At 43.7% G+C, this 19,093-nt stretch overlaps 2 protein-coding genes across 2 annotated transcripts in view; both read right to left on the minus strand.

The window, feature by feature from the left end:
• LOC127597714 (uncharacterized) overlaps positions 1-19,093 on the minus strand; it is a 108,203-nt gene that overhangs the window by 54,030 nt on the left and 35,080 nt on the right. The window lies entirely within an intron of this gene.
• The window catches only part of jph3b (junctophilin 3b), a 53,556-nt gene continuing 39,564 nt past the window's right edge, over positions 5,102-19,093 (minus strand). The window contains exons 4-6 of the mRNA XM_052060855.1: positions 15,987-16,111; positions 14,029-15,008; positions 5,102-8,658 (exon numbers count right to left, since the gene is read on the minus strand). Coding sequence (XP_051916815.1) covers positions 8,578-8,658; positions 14,029-15,008; positions 15,987-16,111 — 1,186 coding nt within the window. The 3' untranslated portion in view covers positions 5,102-8,577. The remainder of the gene's footprint in view (positions 8,659-14,028; positions 15,009-15,986; positions 16,112-19,093) is intronic.

Consider the following 19,093-nt stretch of genomic DNA (forward strand, 5'->3'; position numbering starts at 1 on the left):
GGTGACGGAGCTGCCGACTCTCCGGGAGATCTCCGGAGCCCTAAGGAGGATTAAGAAGAACAAAGCTGCTGGAGTTGACGACATCCCCGTAGAACTTTTACAAGCTGGCGGTACACATCTCCTCACCCGCCTCCACACCTTCATCTTTCAATGCTGGGTCGAGGAGACAGTGCCTGGAGAACTAAAGGACTCCGTCATCGTCACGATATTCAAGAAGGGTGACAAACTCGACTGTGGAAACTATCGTGGAATTTCCCTGCTGTCAACTGCTGGAAAACTCATCTGTCGTATACTGGCCGACCGACTCACCTGTCTCGCTGAGCGGGTTCTTCCGGAGTCCCAGGCAGGCTTCCATCCAGGCAGGGGAACCGCGGACATGGTGTTCTGCGCCAGGCAGCTCCTGGAGAAGTGCCGGGAGCAGCGGAGGTTGTTCTACGCCATCTTTTATGATCTGGCCAAAGCGTTTGATTCTGTGCCCCGAAGAGCACTCTGGAAAGTGCTGGAACGCCAAGGCTGCCCCCCCAAATTCATATCCCTCATCCGGATGTTTCACAATGGCATGAAGGGTTGCGTCCTGACTCAGGGCGAAATGACTCCCCCATTCCCGGTTCGGACCGGTGTCAAACAGGGCTGCACGGTGGCGCCGACGTTGTTCTGCCTCTACATCGCTGCGCTCATCCACCACGTCACCCCTGTCCAGGAGCACGGAATCAGTCCACGCTACCAAACTGAAGGGTCGCTCTTCAACCTCAGCCGTTTGAGGAGGAAGCGGGGGACCATGGTCACGACCGTCAGCGAACTCCAGTACGCTGATGACAATGCTGCAGTCTCCAACTCCTCCAGCTCATCGCCGACGGCTTCGCCACGGCGTACAGGACCTTTGGCCTCTCCGTCAACACCAAAAAGACAAAGACCCTCCACCTGAACCATCATCCACCCCAAATCACCATAGACGACGAACCCATCGAGCAGGTCTCGGCATTCCCTTACCTGGGTAGCATTATCCAGCAGGACGCCGGCCTCACGGAGGACCTCACTCACCGTATCCAAGCAGCCCACACAGCCTTTGGACGCCTCAGTCGTCGGGTCTTCAGGAATCACACCATTTCCACCAACACGAAGATCGTTGTGTATAAGTCTGTCGTCCTCCCGACCCTTCTCTATGGCGCCAAATGTTGGACCCTCTATGGGAGCACCATCAAGAGGCTCGAGAGGTTCCACCAAGGACGACTCCGATCTCTCCTCAACGTTTCCTGGGAGGAGAGATTGACTAATAATGAGATCCTCACCCGGGCTGGCCTCACGAGTATCGAGGCCATGATCACCTTGGCCCAACTGCGGTGGGCCGGCCACGTGCAGCGGATGAGCGACGACCGTCTCCCGAAGCAGCTCCTCTACGCAGAGTTGCTGGAGGGCACCCGTCCCCGCGGTCCCCCGAAAAGACGATTCAAAGACCAGCTAAAGGGTCATCTTCAGCGGTGCCGGATTCCCCCGGCACAGTGGGCTGACCTGGCCTGGCGTGGGGCTGTGCGGGCCGGGGTCCGGGTTTTCGAGACTCGACGCGTCGCTGCGGAGGAGGACCGGCGAGCACGGAGGAAGGAGAGGGCCCTGCAACCGGCCGGCCCCCCAACCCACTTCTGTCAATCCTGCGGGCGGGGTTTTCGGGGAAGACTGGGCCTCCACAGTCAGAGACACAAGCACAAGGAGCCGTCGCCCTGTCCTGGGGGCCGCATTCCTTGATAACGAGGGCCTTCACCGACTGACTGACATAAAAAACTACACTTCACCAAATGAGCACAAATTGTGCACAGTGGCAGTTCGAGGTTCTAGGCCTGGCTGGGGCCAGAGGTTTTGACAGAGGGGCACATTCACCCTAGGGCAAAAAAAGACAAAGATTCGAAATCGCATTTGACTTTTTATTTTCAAACTTTTAAACCTTTGCAGACATAACATTACAGTGACTATTAAAAACAGTACAATAATCACAGCAGTACTGAATTAAGTGCTGATAAAAGATTCATATAGGTGCAGATCTTGTGGAACAGTCTTAAGCTGCCCCTACTATTGCAGCAAGTGTATTCTGCAATTTTGGTGATTTCTGGCAAACCGTCTGAAGTGATTCAAGATTCAATGCTTTTGACCCCCTAGACTCAATGCGAAGTACACCAAGATTGCTTAATCTATCATCATTCATAGTGGACATAAGGTATGTTTTCCCATGAATTAATGTGGAAAAACTCAGTTCTGCATTGGCGGTTCTTCTTTACATTTGCTGATGTCTGTGGAGAGAGACAAACCGAATAGATGTAAAGATAATTTTTGCATGGACACGGCATATACACTAACCTGCTACACTTACACTGTTTAGGCACTGAAAAACGTCGTCTTCTGTATTTGTAGGACACTGGACTGTCTTGTTAAATGTTATTTATTCCTTTGTTAAGTATTTACAAACCCCCCATAGAATTTATTTTATAATTTCCTCATTTGATTTTCTGTTCTGGTGGATTATTTGATTTTCTTCGTGTCATTGAAGTTATCGTTATGTTTTTCGGAGCCGGTCCTTGAACGTCTCGAGTCGAACGCCAGAAGAGAAGGCACGGAGACGGACGCGCCTGTATTGGTTGAGATTGTGAAAAGCATTAACAAACTACACGTTCTAAAAACCAAAACCACAGCTCTACTTTTTCGGAGCCGCAACATATTGTTCCTGTTAAATAAGCATAAAAAAATAAAAGGATATTTTAAAAAATTACGTGCACACACTTCTTACAGCTCTTTGCTAGCCTTTAGGTAGCAAAGAGGTCACAGTCTTCTATGGTGATCATAAATCAATTGATTTCCTTCACTTCATTCTGTGAGGCAGAACTTTTCCAGATGAATATTACCTTTTAGCTTTCTCTCAGGAGTAGAAGCTGCCTTTTTAGGCAACTGTTACTGCTGGCCAAGACGTCAAAATAATTTACAGTACTTTTGTAAAAAAGTTAAGAGCTTTTTTTAAATGAGAATTGTCTTATTGTGATGATATGCAGAACAGGGCCGCATGAGGTGGAGGGAGATATTCAATCAGGCTAACTATTTTATAAAAATGTGAAAATTAGAAGGACATACTTTTGCCCTCTCCATTCTTTTGGAAACTGATGATGTATGCTCTACGACTGACTTGCGACCAGTCGAGGGTGTAGCTCGCCTTCTGCCCGAAGTCAGCTGGGATAGGCTTCAGTAAACAACCCCCACCCCCAGCCCCCCTTCGTGTTCAGAATAAGCGGTGTTGAACATACAGGATGTTTGATGATGTCAAGTCCAATATATCATGTGATTCACTGCTTTCCTCTTCTACAATGCTAAAACGATTACAGGAACAGAGTTGTGGGCATGTTGTGCGACACATGTGACATGAATAATAATTATTATTCAGCTGTGAGGTGGCTGCTCTTCACTTGCACGATTAACGTGTCATCCTATTTCATTGTCCACTACTTCATCACCAGTTCGGGTTCTCTTGTGGCCCTTTTGGAGGCACGGCAACATTTATGGGTTCACCCGTTTTCAAACCATAACTATGAATAACTCATTTTAAAGTTTCAACTCGCACAACTACGTCTAGATTCTTAATATGTTGTGATAACCAACATCCTCATCATCCGAAATCAACGAACACGCGGAGCAAAGAAGGCCACTTTCTTCCAACGAGATAGATACATTGTTCAACAAAATGTTGTAAACTTAACTATTTTCCATATTTAGCGTCACCATATGGATCATAACATTCAAATTTTTTTTGTATCATATCTATGAATGACCTGGGTACCTTTGTTTTAAAGAAACAAAGATGGCCCTTGACCAAGGAAGTACAGTACATACTATATGTTGTTTCTCCTTATTGTTAGGTCGTGGTGCTGTAATTTGACTTTGACACCAGCAGATGGAAGCAAATCGTTACGCTTGACGCACCACTACTTGGCCATTCGGTTTGATGAAAATGACACCCAGGAAGACAGTTAAATTGCCAGATCAAGTTTTGTCGTACTTGTTCATTCTGTCACGATTCGGTCTAACCGAATCAAGTTTTGGAACCCAAAAGTGTAGACGCCAGACAAGGTCTCCGAAGCAAAAATATTTAATGTACAAAAATCGCACCGACAAAGTAGAAACAAAGCACAAACAACAAAAAGCGCTCGCACAAAAGGCAAGGGAGGAAAATAAGGATCGCGAAGACAAACAAAAACAATGTATCCAAAATACACGCAAGAGAAAGCCAATTCAGAAAATAAAAGCCAATACTTACAAAACCATGGCATTGGTACCGAGAGTTCAAGAGCGAAATACGACAAGATCTATAGCAAAAAAATAGTCTATGGGCAAGGAAGCATCAAGGCATAACAATATGCCGACAACCAGCAGACAGATTGTTGGTTCTTAAATACACATTTCCTTGATTGAAAGATTGGCAGCAGGTGTGCAGCCGGAAAGTCTGCTTAGTCTGCCACCTGCTGGCCAGGCCAAGGACAGGAACATGACACATTCATTCATTCATTCATCTTCCGAGCCGCTTGATCCTCACTAGGGTCGCGGGGGGTGCTGGAGCCTATTCCAGCTGTCTTCGGGCAGTAGGCGGGGGACACCCTGAATCGGTTGCCAGCCAATCGCAGGGCACACAGAAACGAACAACCATTCACACTCACACCTAGGGACAATTTAGAGTGATCCATCAGCCTGCCATGCATGTTTTTTGGAATGTGGGAGGAAACCGGAGCACTCGGAGAAAACCCACGCAGGCCCGGGGAGAACATGCAAACTCCACACAGGGAGGCCGGAGCTGGAATCGAACCCGTGTGAAGCCGACGTGCTAACCACTGGACTACCGGGCTGCCCGTACTTGTTGTTTAATCTGCTAATTAAAAATTTCCTCTTCTGTTTTTTTCTGGTCTTTCCAGTCATGCACATTGCCTAGCTCTTGGGGTGAACCCACATCTCCATCAGGAAGAATGATAGCATCGGTTGTTATGGTAACCTACCTCCAAATTAGGCACGTCCCTGTGTTTCTCCTGCACGGATGCTGCATTAACACTCAGGGCGAAATCACAAGTGCCAATAGTCGTTTTTATTTTAAACACTTTAATTTCTCCACATGAAACAAAACCAAAACAGAGTAATTCCCAGAAATAAAGAAAACAGGGGAAGGAAAGGAAGACAGAACGATTGAAACTATAGAGTTAGCTTGGCATGCTGCAACATGCTGCAGTGTAACAGGGGCATCGCCACCGAGCTGATGACGACAGAACCTTTATTAGATTAGTATACGACCCAACTGAATGAAATTAATGTGATCTACCTCATGGTTTTAACACATGAAGGATGGGGGAAATGACAGAAATGAGAAAACAACTGAGATGATGTAATTCAGAAAAAACAGCAGCAGCTCATTATCCCCTGAAAGAGTTGCGGGTAGCAAGTGACAAAGACATCTTATCCCATCACATGAATGGAGGATGCACACACGATTGTTCAGACATTGCCATGAACTTTCATTAAAAGCCAACTTGCAAACAAGTACAGGTGCTGATCTGCCAGAGGGATTTTAGAAACAAATTTGCTGCACTCAGTCAGGAAAGTGATTGATTGCTATTAGAGTACACTAATGAACTTTGGTCTGTCACTGAATCTTATGATTCTGGTGAAACATTAAAAATACAACCGTTGAATCTGGTCATCGTTGCTTTGTACAACAATTTAACCACATTACGGTTATGTGCAAACATATTGAAATTTATAGTGGTTTAATCCAGCCTGCTTGGAATATTATCAAGACCTGTTCAGCCCGATAACACTGTGTAATATGTAAAGAAGATGCATTTTAACTCAGACGTCATATGCGTTGTTTTTTTTAATGCAATAGATTTCCTGCACAGTCACTGAACAAATCAAATAAAACTATGGAATTACAAAGTAGTACACAAGCATTAATTAATATTTGACCCCATAAAACCTTGACGGGAATTAAGAGAAATGAGCAAATACTTGAGTCTTTTTTTTTTTAATTGCTTTTCAATTCACTAAGACCATTGATTTGACTGGAACTTGTGTTTTAGTGCTGATGCCGTGCTATGCAGGATAATGCTGCCCAATGGAAATGCCTTACTCCTTGTGTACAGTATATAGCTCAATTTTCCACAGCTGTTCTTGAACTCACAAACTACTTTGCTAAAGGGGCGGCACTTTCACCGCTTGCAGCCACGATGTAGAGGTACATGGAATTCTACTTTTGTTCAACAAGCGATTCATCAATCTTCAGTTCCACTCAGTCGATAGAATTCTTAACGACCACTTATTTGATTACTATGCCAATATAGTACCTTCTAGAAAAGTCAGACATTTGTTGACGTACTTTAGCAGACATCTTGCTGGTATACCTTAATTTTTTTTTGCTGCTTTCTTCAGACCCACTTGTGAGAGATACACCACTCACAAAAAGTTACGTGACATTGGACTTTCAGATGGAATTTCAGGATGAACCCAAGAGGCACCATGACTTAATTTGACCTTCTCTCAACATTTGAAAGGACCTGTCCAACTGCTCATTGTTTCATTGCTTTTTGCATACCCCGCTGTTCCATAACAAAGACCCGAAAGGCAAAATTCACGACAGATTATGGAGCCATTTATCGACACTACATTTCCATGGACGGCCACTTTTATGCCTCTTCCAGTCTCTCTGTATTTCTGTTGAAACCTGCTGTCTATGTGTGTAGATAGTAACAGCTCCCTGGATAATTAACATTTACTATAAATGCTGACCCTTTTCCGATTTCATACGTTTTCACCAGCAGTTCTGATCACAGCAGTGTGTATAGCAGATGCAAACGCTAACTTGGCCCTTAGCCTACTAGATAAAGCCATTAGCTGACAAGTCAATATATACCCAGAGGCAGTACACAGTCACAGGAGATTTCAGTCATGTGGACGTAATCTTAGCGTTCCCCAGACCCCAATCTACATTTAAAGTGTTCTGCACATGGTAAAAAAAAAAAAAAACTAAATATAGTCTATGTGAACATAAAACAGATATAAAGTTCGATATCACCAAATCACCTGTGCCAATCAAGCCACAGCAGAGGAAAACGGCATGCAGACCAGTTCACTGATTTATTTTGAATGAGGCCCACTGCGGTCTGAATCTTGAGGTTGGGAGACAGCCACAGCCATGGCCCTCCTATAGTGCGTTATTGTAATGTTGGAGTCAGCGGAATACTCATACCTTCAAAAGGAAGCCAAGTTTTTTGGGGTCTCCAGGAAACGTATGGTTAGATTCTTCGATCAAATAACCGTTCGTGAATTTTGCCATTCAGCTTCTTGCTGGAGATCAGCAAGTTGTGCAAAGAGTACCAAAAAATTGAGCAGTTCGCAATGTGCATTCAAGATTTGAAAGAAGGTCAAATTAAATTTGTCTTTTAAGGTTCCAGTGCATATTAGTTTCATTCAGAAGTTGGGTTATTGTGTATATTGCTGTGTGGTGACCGACACTTGTTAAATCATTGATAGTGGTATAGACTTGAATATTGTCTCTAAAAAGCCTCTGCCAGTTGTACAGCAGGCTTTAGGCTGTGCCAATGAGGGTCTGTCCTGAACTACCACCAACTCAGAGGAAGTACAGTTCAATGACTGGCGTGGAAAAGAGTAGGAGGGAAAGACAAGAGAGCGCTTCACTGCCTGAAAGCATTGGTTTGCAGGATGCGGATGAGTCGAGAACATGTCCTTATGAGACGTTCTCTCTCTGCTCATTGCAAACATACAATGGCTTTGTGGAGGCACACCATAGTCATGCACTTTACTCTCACACAGATGACGCCGACTGAAAGAGTGGGATGGGAAACAAGCCGAGAGTGTGTGTGAGAGGTGACACAGACAGGCAGCCTCCAAGACTGTATCTGGGTGGTGCTGTAATTCAGTCCCCGCATTTGTCTTTCCTGACAGAGATGAAAGAAATACATCAGTAAGAACGTTTGGGCAGACGGAAGAAGCAACAAGTTGGAGTCATCTAGAGTGAAGTGAAGGGCTTACAAAAGAAATATGTCTATCAACATATTATACATGAGAGAAAGTGTTCATAAAGAAAGATGACAAATCAGTTGTAAACTATGATTTGAAGATGAAAAAGGTATAGATTTTGTCTCCAGACAGTGGAAGCAGGCATTACTTGCTATAACGCCGTGGCCTGACAATCAGACCAATTTCAGTCAATATGTGAACGACTCAAGCTCACTTTAGTCCAGTTTTCAGACTGAATTATGCAGCCCCTTTAGCAAGGCCGTTGTCCCCTTCTTACATCTACGCCGTTGGACTCTGCACTGCAGTGTTGCCTTCACGGTAGCTGGATTCAGATTGGAACACACACGCAAATTAGCCACCTTCAACCCAAATATTTGGGGGCCAAAATGGATTATAGCCCTCCACGTTCTTTTCAGGTGCTTGCAGTCAGTTTCCAAGGAACACAAATTTGACAGCAGATCCCTCTTCATAACTATAGAAGTTTATAGTTGGAGCATGTCTAGGCTCATTCCGAAAACAATGCTATTCTTAAATAAAAAAGTGGATAAACAAAATAGCCACTCCGATGTTGAGAAGAATCACCATGGCAACCAGGATAGCGCTGTAGGCCTGCAAGGGAAACAAATAAAAGGGGTTAATCGTAAATAAGGACACAAAAAAAAAAAAACACAAAAATACAGATGTATGTAACCTACTTACTACTAAAAATGAAGTCATTAATCAACTGAAAGGAGGAGGAGAATAATCAAAACTATCTCCAGGGCACAATTTCATATGCATCAATCAAATTACACACGTCAGTAGAACAATCATTTGAGCTGTGTCTTAGAAACCCTCACTACTTGGCGCTTAAATGTCTGAATGACTTCAATAACACACAGGGCTCTATTTTCGGACATTTGGTCAGAGGGTAAGTCCTTAGACATGGCCCCACCGCATATGATATTTTGGTGGCAGAATTTGTTGAAACTTTCCTCCTGCTGGAACCGTTCTCTAAGTTCTGGCGCAGGCAGTCGAACGCGATTTTGGTGAATTTGATCAGGGCACACGTAGACAGATTCTGAATGACATAATCGTAGAAATCACTTAATTGAGCACATTTTTACTCCTTTCATCTATCATATACGTATATTTTAAAAGCCATGGTGCATCTATGAAGGGTGGGGCTGGAGGAGGCGTGGTCACACACGGCCATAAATGATTGAGGTAAAAGTTGGTCTCCATGTCACAGCCACAGTCATTTCACAGATCTGCGCTCTCCTTAGCCAAAATTTCCTCATCCGCCCATGGAGGTCTGATTGCAGTTCCTTTTAAATGTACTTTGCACCCATCGAACTGCTACAGGACTCAAGCAGATAAGCAGAACACCTGAAGACTGCTGTTGATGGCCAAGAAAGATTTACTGATACTTGGGAGAACCTCCTTAAAGACATGAGAAAAAAACAGCGTCATCAGGGGAGTCGAATGGCTTAGTCTGACAAACCACATCCCACAAAACTTCAAAGAAATAGAATGTAACAGCGCCAGACAAGGGACATGGACAGAGGGGTGACATGTGGTGTTTGAAATGAGAGCCGTATCATTGCAACATCATCCATGAAAACCTGCAGGAATCTATCAGTCAAAAATGCTGCCAGATGACTAGGACTACATTGGTGTGTGAGTGTGTCTATGTGTGTGCGGTGATTTGGGTTAGTGATTCTGTGTGACAGTTCGACAGAGCTCAACAGTATTAAAAGTCAAAAGATGCAACTCTTCTTTCAAATGAGTCAGCCACGCTAGATAGAATATTGGATTCTGAATATGAGTACCTATGTGGCTCAAATATATATGACTGTTGGCAATTGGTGAGTGCATGGGAAGCCCCAGTCAATGATGTGGCATCACATCCGTTTCGTCTTGGCATTAAAATTAATTTTAATGCAGCCACAACCACATTGCCTCTGAGCTGTTTGGCTAATACCGGACTAGACACTAAGATAGGAGCACCAGATCCTTGTCAAACTTTCCACCATTGCTCCGTTTCCCAAAAATGTAATTGAATGCAGAACAGAAAATTGAAATCATAGGGCGGGCAGGCAGATGATGCAGTTTCATGGTTGCAATTGCATTTGGCAGAAAACAAAGAATGAGGTTAATGACAAAAACACATTATTGAATAATATGAATACGAAATGAATCTGTTAATTTACCTGCATAAGTGCTCCCCAGCTTACCAACGAGATACGTTCCGAACGATCGTTCGTAAGGTGAATTCGTTCCCAAGTTGCTTCAGTGCTATATTTTGTATGGAATGTATGTTTAAGGCTCATATAAGTATGTTTAAGGTTTATATAACTATGTTTAAGGCTTGTATGAGTAACCTGTATTGGTTTGTACTTAAAAATAACGAGAGATATTTAACAACTGGGCAGAGGAAGCCGGATTCCGGGTGGATTGTGGGCGAGCTCTCACAGCGCCTCGCATCAGTATTAGCGGCGGAAAGAAGCACTACAGTAGGCGTAGTCCTGTGGAATGGCCTCCCAGATCCCTTGAACTTGTTTTGGATCTTTTGTGGCATTTGAAGCCCATCGGATATCAGGAAAAGCTACAAAAATCATCTCAAGTGATGTATCACCAACTCATACTGTATTATATCAATACATAGATATAGTCTTCACTGGCGGCACAAAATATACAGTATATCTATTTTAAACCAAAGTACCGCTACAAACTACAAGTTTTCAGCTTTGTTGTAATCACCCTGGAGTAAATATAGTAACCGTGACTTCAATTCTCAGCAAGCACTGACATTACCACCCAACCCCCACAGTCAGGTCGTCTCGCAATGAGCAAAGTCAGTGATGATGATTCCAATGAGACCAGCTGTGTGCTGAGTCATGCAACTTTGACTAGTACCTGGAGACCAAATCCCAGAAGAGTCTGATGGAGCTTAGGGTGAAGAAAGCAAGAAAGTCAAAGTCCAACGTGAAAGTCATGCCGAATGCGCTGCAAGTACCGATCCGAAGCAGGATTAATGAAACATTGTTGCAAATGAACGTGATAATGAGTTTTGTGCTGATGAACCCTATAATAGGCTTATCCCAGATCTGTGGCACATAATCAAGCCACAGGTGGATAGAACCAATCTGATAGACTGCTTTTTCTAAGACCTGAAAGATAACTGTGCTACTCAGAAGCACAACGAGTGGCAATTATAATACATAACATATTCAGAATGCCCAAGTGTCATTGTTACAAGGAATCATATCATGTTGACGGCCTCACATCAAATATCATCCATTCAGGAGCTTGCTTATTTGTCATTTTATTGACGGTTGCTGACACTTAAAACATGGTGTGAACTGATCTATTTGTAACATCTATTTTTTTTTAGATATGGTGTGTGTCAATTTGAATCATTTTCACGGCACGGTGAGAACATGCGAACTCTACACAGGAAGGACGGAGCCGGAATCAAACCGTGCACTTCTGCACCATGAGGCGGACATGCTAACCACCGTGCCACCCTTGCCTGCAATTATTTACATTAAGTGGTGTTCGATACTGAAATATGCTGAATATATACAGTAATCCCTCGTTTATCGCGGTTAATGGGGACAAAACCACCCGCGATAAACGAAAATCCGCAAAGTAGCGTCCAATTAACATAAACGGGTAAAAAAAATATATATTTTTTAAGTCCGCAAGAAACTGCAAAACAACAACAGGTCACATAGAGCAACATATGTACAATTTTTTTTTTTTTTTTTAATGTTTGAAAAAATCCACGATTCACTGAACCCGCGATAAACGAACCGCGAAATTGCGAGGGATCACTGTAATCATCAGATTAAAAATGTATATACGTTATTTCTGGTGCCAATCTGTTATGCAAAGCGTGTAAATGAGTGACCAAAAGGCTTTAACTGTGCACTTTGAAGGTTGTCACTTTTTGAAGTTGAGTGAAGATCATATACTGGATATAATTGTGAAGTCCTTTATAGGGGAACTTGACTTATTTTAGTCATTGCACAAAGAGTATGAGAGGAGCCAGCGTGTTTCAGCATTCTGCATCTATTTATCTCTTTATCAGTGTGACGATAACAGTATGCTGTGAACCTGTCTGACACAAACCCGCTTAGTTCGCCGCAGCTGCAAACACACATCCCATGTCAACCTACTCCACTCCACCACCACCACTGTTACTGACACCCACCCACTGATTGGCCGCTGTGGAAGCAAGGCATAAGCTGTTCCCAAGCAACAGAGCGCTAGTTAACCAATAGCGGGGCATCTGAGAAGAAGCCCTACTTTGCCAATCTGTTGTTACTAAGGTGCAGAGAGGACCAGTGGGAGTCTCTCCGTGCGTGTGTGTGTTCATGCTGCGGAAGCCAACAACCACTGAACTACTACATACCATCACTGAGGGCCAGTCTGCTGTAAACTAATGATATTGAAGTGAACCAGCGTGATAAAGAAGTGCGAAGCTGTATGCACACACAATGACAGCGTTGGTGGGGTTTTTGCTCATGGTCAGTATTTCCCAGCATATTTCCCATTTTACTGTAATATTCTGAATGCTGTTGGTGGATTAACATGGTGGATTTGCATGGTTCAGGTTGTGCTTTTGAGTCAAGACAGGAAAGATTACACCATAAGAAGCCACAAAATCATCTGTTTGGTCATACACAACACAAGCTTCTTCAAAATAATTCCCAAGCGAGAAACTTGTGACTACGGATTATCCCTATATGAGGGATGACTTTGTTTAATTACACCAACCAATATGGGAGCCAATCATTTTATCAATATAGTCCTACATGTGCCTTGAGAACATGTAGGACTATATTGATAAAATGATTTAATATATAGTGTATTACATATCACAATTTACTTGCATTTAAAAGTACCGGTAATGTGGTTCTTTACCATATTGGGTATTCATTTACTTAATAATGATGTTGACACTTTGAGGGGGAAATTGGCAAATGGTAACTGGTAATGAGGTTATTTAACGTAACAACTATTTTGTTAAATATTTTGACTCTATGGTGGGAGATCACAACCTTTCATTCATTAAGATCATTGAGCTATTTTTTACATAAATATTGGAACTGACATTTGCTCCAGCAAATAAAAAATCACAGGCTGTAAACCATAAATAAAATGATCAACATAGTTCAATTAATTTACACACAACTAGGAGTGATAGATGAAGTATAATTGATAATTGGTCAAACAAAAACATCTATCCGTCTAGTCCCCGCCTCTGACTGCTTGGCGCAGTTCGCTAGTTGCCAGTGCCCAATCTACTCTTCATCTCTCCTCCGAGGTCAAAAATATTTTGGGGGTGTTTAACTGCACACACGGTTGATAAGGCAAAGGGTTCCAAGCCAAGAAGGTTGTTGAACATCATGAAAAATGCTAGTTTTGTGGTTGTGAAAATATCCTTTTTCTGTCTTTAGATTTACACTTGATCTCATTTGGACTTGGACTTGGATTCCACCCCTTGGGACCTGGACTTTTATAACTTGAACCAAGACTCGATAAAGGTGGACTTGACTAAAGCCCTGATCTGACCAGTAAAATTACCAAACAGATCACAGTGGACCAATAAAATTGTCCAAGTCAGCCTGTGTGAGAAAAGTGCCGAAATTGTATGCAAAGTGGCACGTAGCTGTATAGGAGCAAAGACAAGCATTGGGAACGAGTGCCATAAATACAGCCATCTTTGCTCTGTTTGTAGTCTCACGGAGGATAGAAACGTTGGCCATGGAGTGACAATCTCAGCAGCAAAATGAGTTTCCATAGGATGCACTATGGCAGAAACAACTGTGCATGCTTGTCTGTGAATTCTAAATAAATAAACTGGAGCATGACAAAACTGTTTCTGTATGTTCTTCGAGGTGCCGCTATGCTATTATTTGGTGCACTTTCTGCCACCAGCTATTAGAATTCTGTTTGTCTGTGTGTTTTTGTGCAGTGCAAGGAGCTTACTGAGTGGCCTTTGCGCTGTATGAGTCCATAATCCTGTTGCTCCGGTGCAATGGGCGAGGACTTCAGAGGCGGGGAGAGGGTGAGGTCCCGTCGTATAGGCCGAGAATCCATCTTGTCACCCAGTCGGACGCTCTCCAGCTGGTCTTTGCCTTCTCTGCCCTCTTTGCCCTCTCTTCCTTCTCTCCCGTCTCGGTTCCTATGTCTCTGTCGTTGCAATGTGTGTGAGCGCCCCTCCCCGTGAGAATGACTGTGCACGTGCTTCTCCTCCGCATGCCCATAGGGCTTGTGTGTAGTGGAGTCTCTGGGCTGTAAAGGCTTCATCTCCATTTCATAATTGCTAAATTTCTCTTCGTCCTGTTCGAGAAGCCGTCCTCCCCTGCTGTCCGCCCCCCTGTGCCCGGAGGTCCAAGAGGCAGAAGTGGATGTCTCTGTCCATCTGTCTCTCCTCGTTTGTTTATGATTAGATGAACTATGGTCCCGAGACTTGTGATTGGTGGAGCTGTGTTTGTGTCCATTGGTCCTGCTCGTGCCTTGTCCGCTAAGTCCTCCTCCCCCTTTGTGGAAGAGCCCTTTCCTCTTTTCCTCAATCCAATTTTTTGCCCGCATGTACTCTACTTTTCCTCCTCCACCTTCACTCTCCCTGCTGCCTCCCTCGATCAAGACCTGAATTTCTGTCTGCCCTCCAGGCCCTTCTTTCTCACCCCGCTCTCCCCCTTCTTTCCCCCTATCTCCGTGGTCGACTGCAGTCTGCCGGTGAAAGCGAGCACTTTTGCTGCGTTTGGCTGGCCGAATTAAGGCAGGGGGACTGTGGGGAGGTGATGAAGAAGGGGGACTAAGATCTGGCGTGGCATTGGAGGGGTCTTCCGAGCCTGTGCTCCTCACATAGAGGTCCGGGCTGTCTGCGGTTCCGGCACTACTGGACAAGACCTCACCCTCCACTTCGCTGGACACTTGACACTTGGGACGTTGCACTTCCATGCCTGCAAAAAAAAAAAAAAAAAAATGAGACGGGATGGAAATTTAGCTTTGTGGTCTGTTTGTTTGCGCTCTGAAAAATGAATCATATCATAATTTATTTTCAAATGTTTTCATCCAGTTACTTTCATTTAAATCATACAACAATAATTGATTTATTTACATTCCTATGAATTAGCATAAATATATTTTAAATGTGTCGGGCTGTGGACTAAGAAAGACTCTTTCAGTTAAAATTTATGACATTGCATCAGTCAAAACGTATGAATATATTTTAAATGTGTCAGGCTGTGGACTAACCAAGATTCATTTCATTAAAATTCATGAAATTTATGTAAAGTTGACCAGGGCGATCACAAATCACCACTGTGAAGTTGGCACTTCAAAGACTACCTTCCACCCCGATCGTTTCTGTTCGTATGTGCCCCCCCCCCCCCCCCCCACACACACACACACACACTATCCCACAAGAGCTTTACGGTTGAGGAGGTGGGCTCTTTTTTCATTGATGATGACAGTATAATAATAATAATGAGTTTAATGAATTGATTTATATATTCCATGCATGCTGTATTCATATTCATGAATAACATAGGATTGGCACTTATCTGCAGAGCTCTGAATCTTTCTGCCTGCATCTCGATCAAATTCAAATAGATAGATCAATTAGATAAATTAAAGCCCTCAGTCTGTAATGAATCCTGCTTAATATGGTGGAAAGCGAAGTACCAGAAAGAACCTGCATAAGCACAGGCAGAAGATGCAAACTCCATACAGAATGGTCCAAGTTAAGATTCAAATCCAGACCTTTGAGGCAGACGTGTTAGCTTCATGTATCACTCTGCATCAAGATTATTTAACTGTTTTAATTCGTTTTGCCTCAGACATGTTCATGTATAAAATTAACCATGGGCAGGTGTAAACATGGGCAGATGTGTGTAGCAGGTAATATCAATAAATTCTGTGAGTGTGTGTTCACCCACCATTTCCTGGGTACTGGAAAGAAGGGGAGAACTGCTTGGCAGTGACTCTGGCCATACGACTCTCCTCTTGAGCTTTCTGGGCCGTTCCAACAGCTGCCTCTGCTTTACCCTGTGCATGAGCAGTCCTGACACACAGAAAAGAAAATTTGAAAAAAATATCAATCAATACAGACATGAGATAGTGCAGCTATGTTTTGTAGTGAGTTGATGATGAAAATAGAGGCCCCTCTGTCAAGCACAAAAGCATACTGTAAAGGTGAGGGGTATTGCCATTTAATAATTGAACAACATTACCCCAAACCTGTCACGTTGCATGGTGGTGGTGGACCCCAAAAAGCAGGCAGGAGAGGGGAGCAGGGTGTATTTGAAGATGTGTATTGATAAAACACAGAAAACTAAATCCTAAACAAACAAAGTCCAAAGTAGCAAACAAAAACAGCAACCAAAGCATGACTCAAACAAACATGCCAGTAGCAAAAGCAACAATGACCCGACACTGAGTGTGCGGGCAAGAGTCCTTTTATAGGCCTGATTACCTATGGCCAACAGGTGTGCAGCTGCCAGGGGAGCTCTACAGTGCCACCTGTTGGTCCCCAAACCAAATCGTGACAAAACCTACCCAAATGATTTTCATAACATGTTCAAGAGGGGTGCAAAAAGCATCAGCAAGAGCCCTTTTAATTCTGAAGCATTCCGAGTAACTCATTTTCTCCGTTTGCCATTAGAATATATATCCATATGTGAACATATAACTTTTTTTGTGTTCCATAATTTTTCATGATTTGTCTTTTTGAGTTGGTTTTGTGTTTGTTTACTTCTGGTGTGACTTGATGTTATATCGGGAGTCTCGGCGGGTCGGAGTTGTTGCCTTTTACGTTTGGGGGATGGAAGTGGTGTGAGTTGGATTCCAATATTGACAAGAGGTTTGATGCCTTTGATTCTCTCTGTGGAGTGAGTCAAAGTCGGAGGTAAATCCAGGGTTGGATGAAGTTGAGGCATCTATTGGCACGAGGATAACTGGGTGCAGAGTGAGCATTACTTTGAGACTGTTTTACATTTGGACATATTCCAGGGTGGTGTTTATCAGTCATTGTGTATTTGTGTGATGCATACAATACAAAATGTTAGAAGTCAGTCATTTGATCCCCTGCTTGTCAAGGCAAATCCTGTCTTGCTTGAAGAAATGTCGGTGCTCCCAGAAAATTGAAAATTTGTCAATAAAGTTCACAGAGTGAGAAGCACACACATTTCTCAGCCATCTCGACAGCGACATTATCCAGCTCAAGCGCTCATCAACTCGCTGGACCATTGGCCGAGGTCCACTCAGCATTTAGAGATTGTATTTTTTGTAGGTTATGTTTTGTAGATGCTTCACTTAAAATTTCTAAATATTAACGAGAGCGGGTGGCTCGGTAGTTGAGTGGTTAGCGCGTCGACTTCACAGTGCAGAGGTTCAATTCTAGCTTCAGCCTTCCTGTGCGGAATTTTCATGTTCTCCCCGTGCTTGCGTGGGTTTCCTCCGGGTCCTCCGGTTTCCTCCCACATTCCAAAAACATGCGTGGCAGGCTGATTGTACATTCCAAATTGTCCATCGGTGTTTAAAACCCCTCTCTATACCAGCAAAGCTAAGGAATGGGGTGTTGTACTTAATTAACAGGTCCACCCATTGAGTTTTCAATGCAGTACGCGCAGTTGGATGAGCAGTGGGGCATTTGAACCATTCCAAGGCAATTTTTGTCCTGATCCGATTTCGCCGAAGTAGGTTGAAATTAACTTTTGTCTGCATCGTGTCGATATCCAAAACATAGGTAGTACGTCACACATATGAATGAATAGACGCAGCCGAATAAAGTAAAGTGTGTCACTTTGGACATCATTGTATGATGAGGGTTCACTGCCATACCAGAAAAAAAATTTGATGAAAGGAGGGTTCAAATCAAAAGACGGACCGGCAACCCTTTTTTTAAATGCCCATCTCCATTTTCTTTTGATGTGTTTGGTGACAGTTGGCAAACGGCTTGTCCAAAACCAGGAAATGGGTGCTTGCGGCCGAGTGCCTTACTGCGTAATTGTCGGCCATCAGATAACAGTGATGACTCGGCCTCAAACGGCCATCACGCAGATGTTTCTGAGACAGGCGGCTCCATTGTTGCCGCAAGAGAGAGGCAAGTTAATGGTGCTAGAGAGGCAGGCAACTGGTTGGCAAAGCAGGTGGGTTGGCAATGATCGAGAATGACTCAAACAACAATCTGCCCACGAATGGACGCTGAGGTGGAGGAGATACACAGCGATGCGTCTATGAGTGGCATGTGTGTGACACGAGTAGGAGAGTTGACCCATCTTCTATTCTAAGTCATTCTCAAACAGCCATCCATTCATTATCTATGATGTTTGTCCTTATGCGGGTTGCTGGTGAGCTGGAGTCTATCCCAGCTGGCATTGGGTGAGGGGTGGGGTCAAGGGCAGGATGGCTATCAGGAAAATTTACATTTTCCTGAACGGGCGGTGTATTTCTGACCTAGGACTGGCATCACGGTCAGCCAACACCTCCTACTCCACACCAATGGACAATTTAGAATCGTCAATTAAAATTAAAACTCCACAAAGGAGGGCCTGAGGCATGATTTGAATGTGGGCAATCTCTATTGTGAGGTTGAAGTGTGTCAACCAATCATCTGGAAACAAATACTTGTAAAGACTGACGGACCGTAAAGGTCATACAAACTGTCATTTGTTTATCTATTTACTGTAATCAAGTGGCAGGTGGTGGGTTTTCGACCTGAGCCTTCAGTGGGTATTTAGAGTCCAAATCGACCCCTTAAAAACGCTATAATGTCATGAAATAATGTCTTTAAAAAAATAACTATGACTATGCTCAGACTGCAGATGGTTTTAACCCTTTCAGGGACAGCGGTTCCTACAGTGGACATCTTATCACGTTATCAGGTTACAGGGTGCATGAAAGGGTTCATAAACCGTTACAAAAAACAACATTGCAGATACACGGATGATGATCTTTCCAGGCAGTCTCATCGCATCGAGGCCGATGTGTGGCATTAAAGAAGAGCATTTCAGGTATTTGAACAAAAATCTAAGTTACCTTTATC

This window comes from Hippocampus zosterae, chromosome 3 (assembly GCF_025434085.1).
Source record: "Hippocampus zosterae strain Florida chromosome 3, ASM2543408v3, whole genome shotgun sequence".
NCBI classification, from domain to species: Eukaryota; Metazoa; Chordata; class Actinopteri; order Syngnathiformes; family Syngnathidae; genus Hippocampus; species Hippocampus zosterae.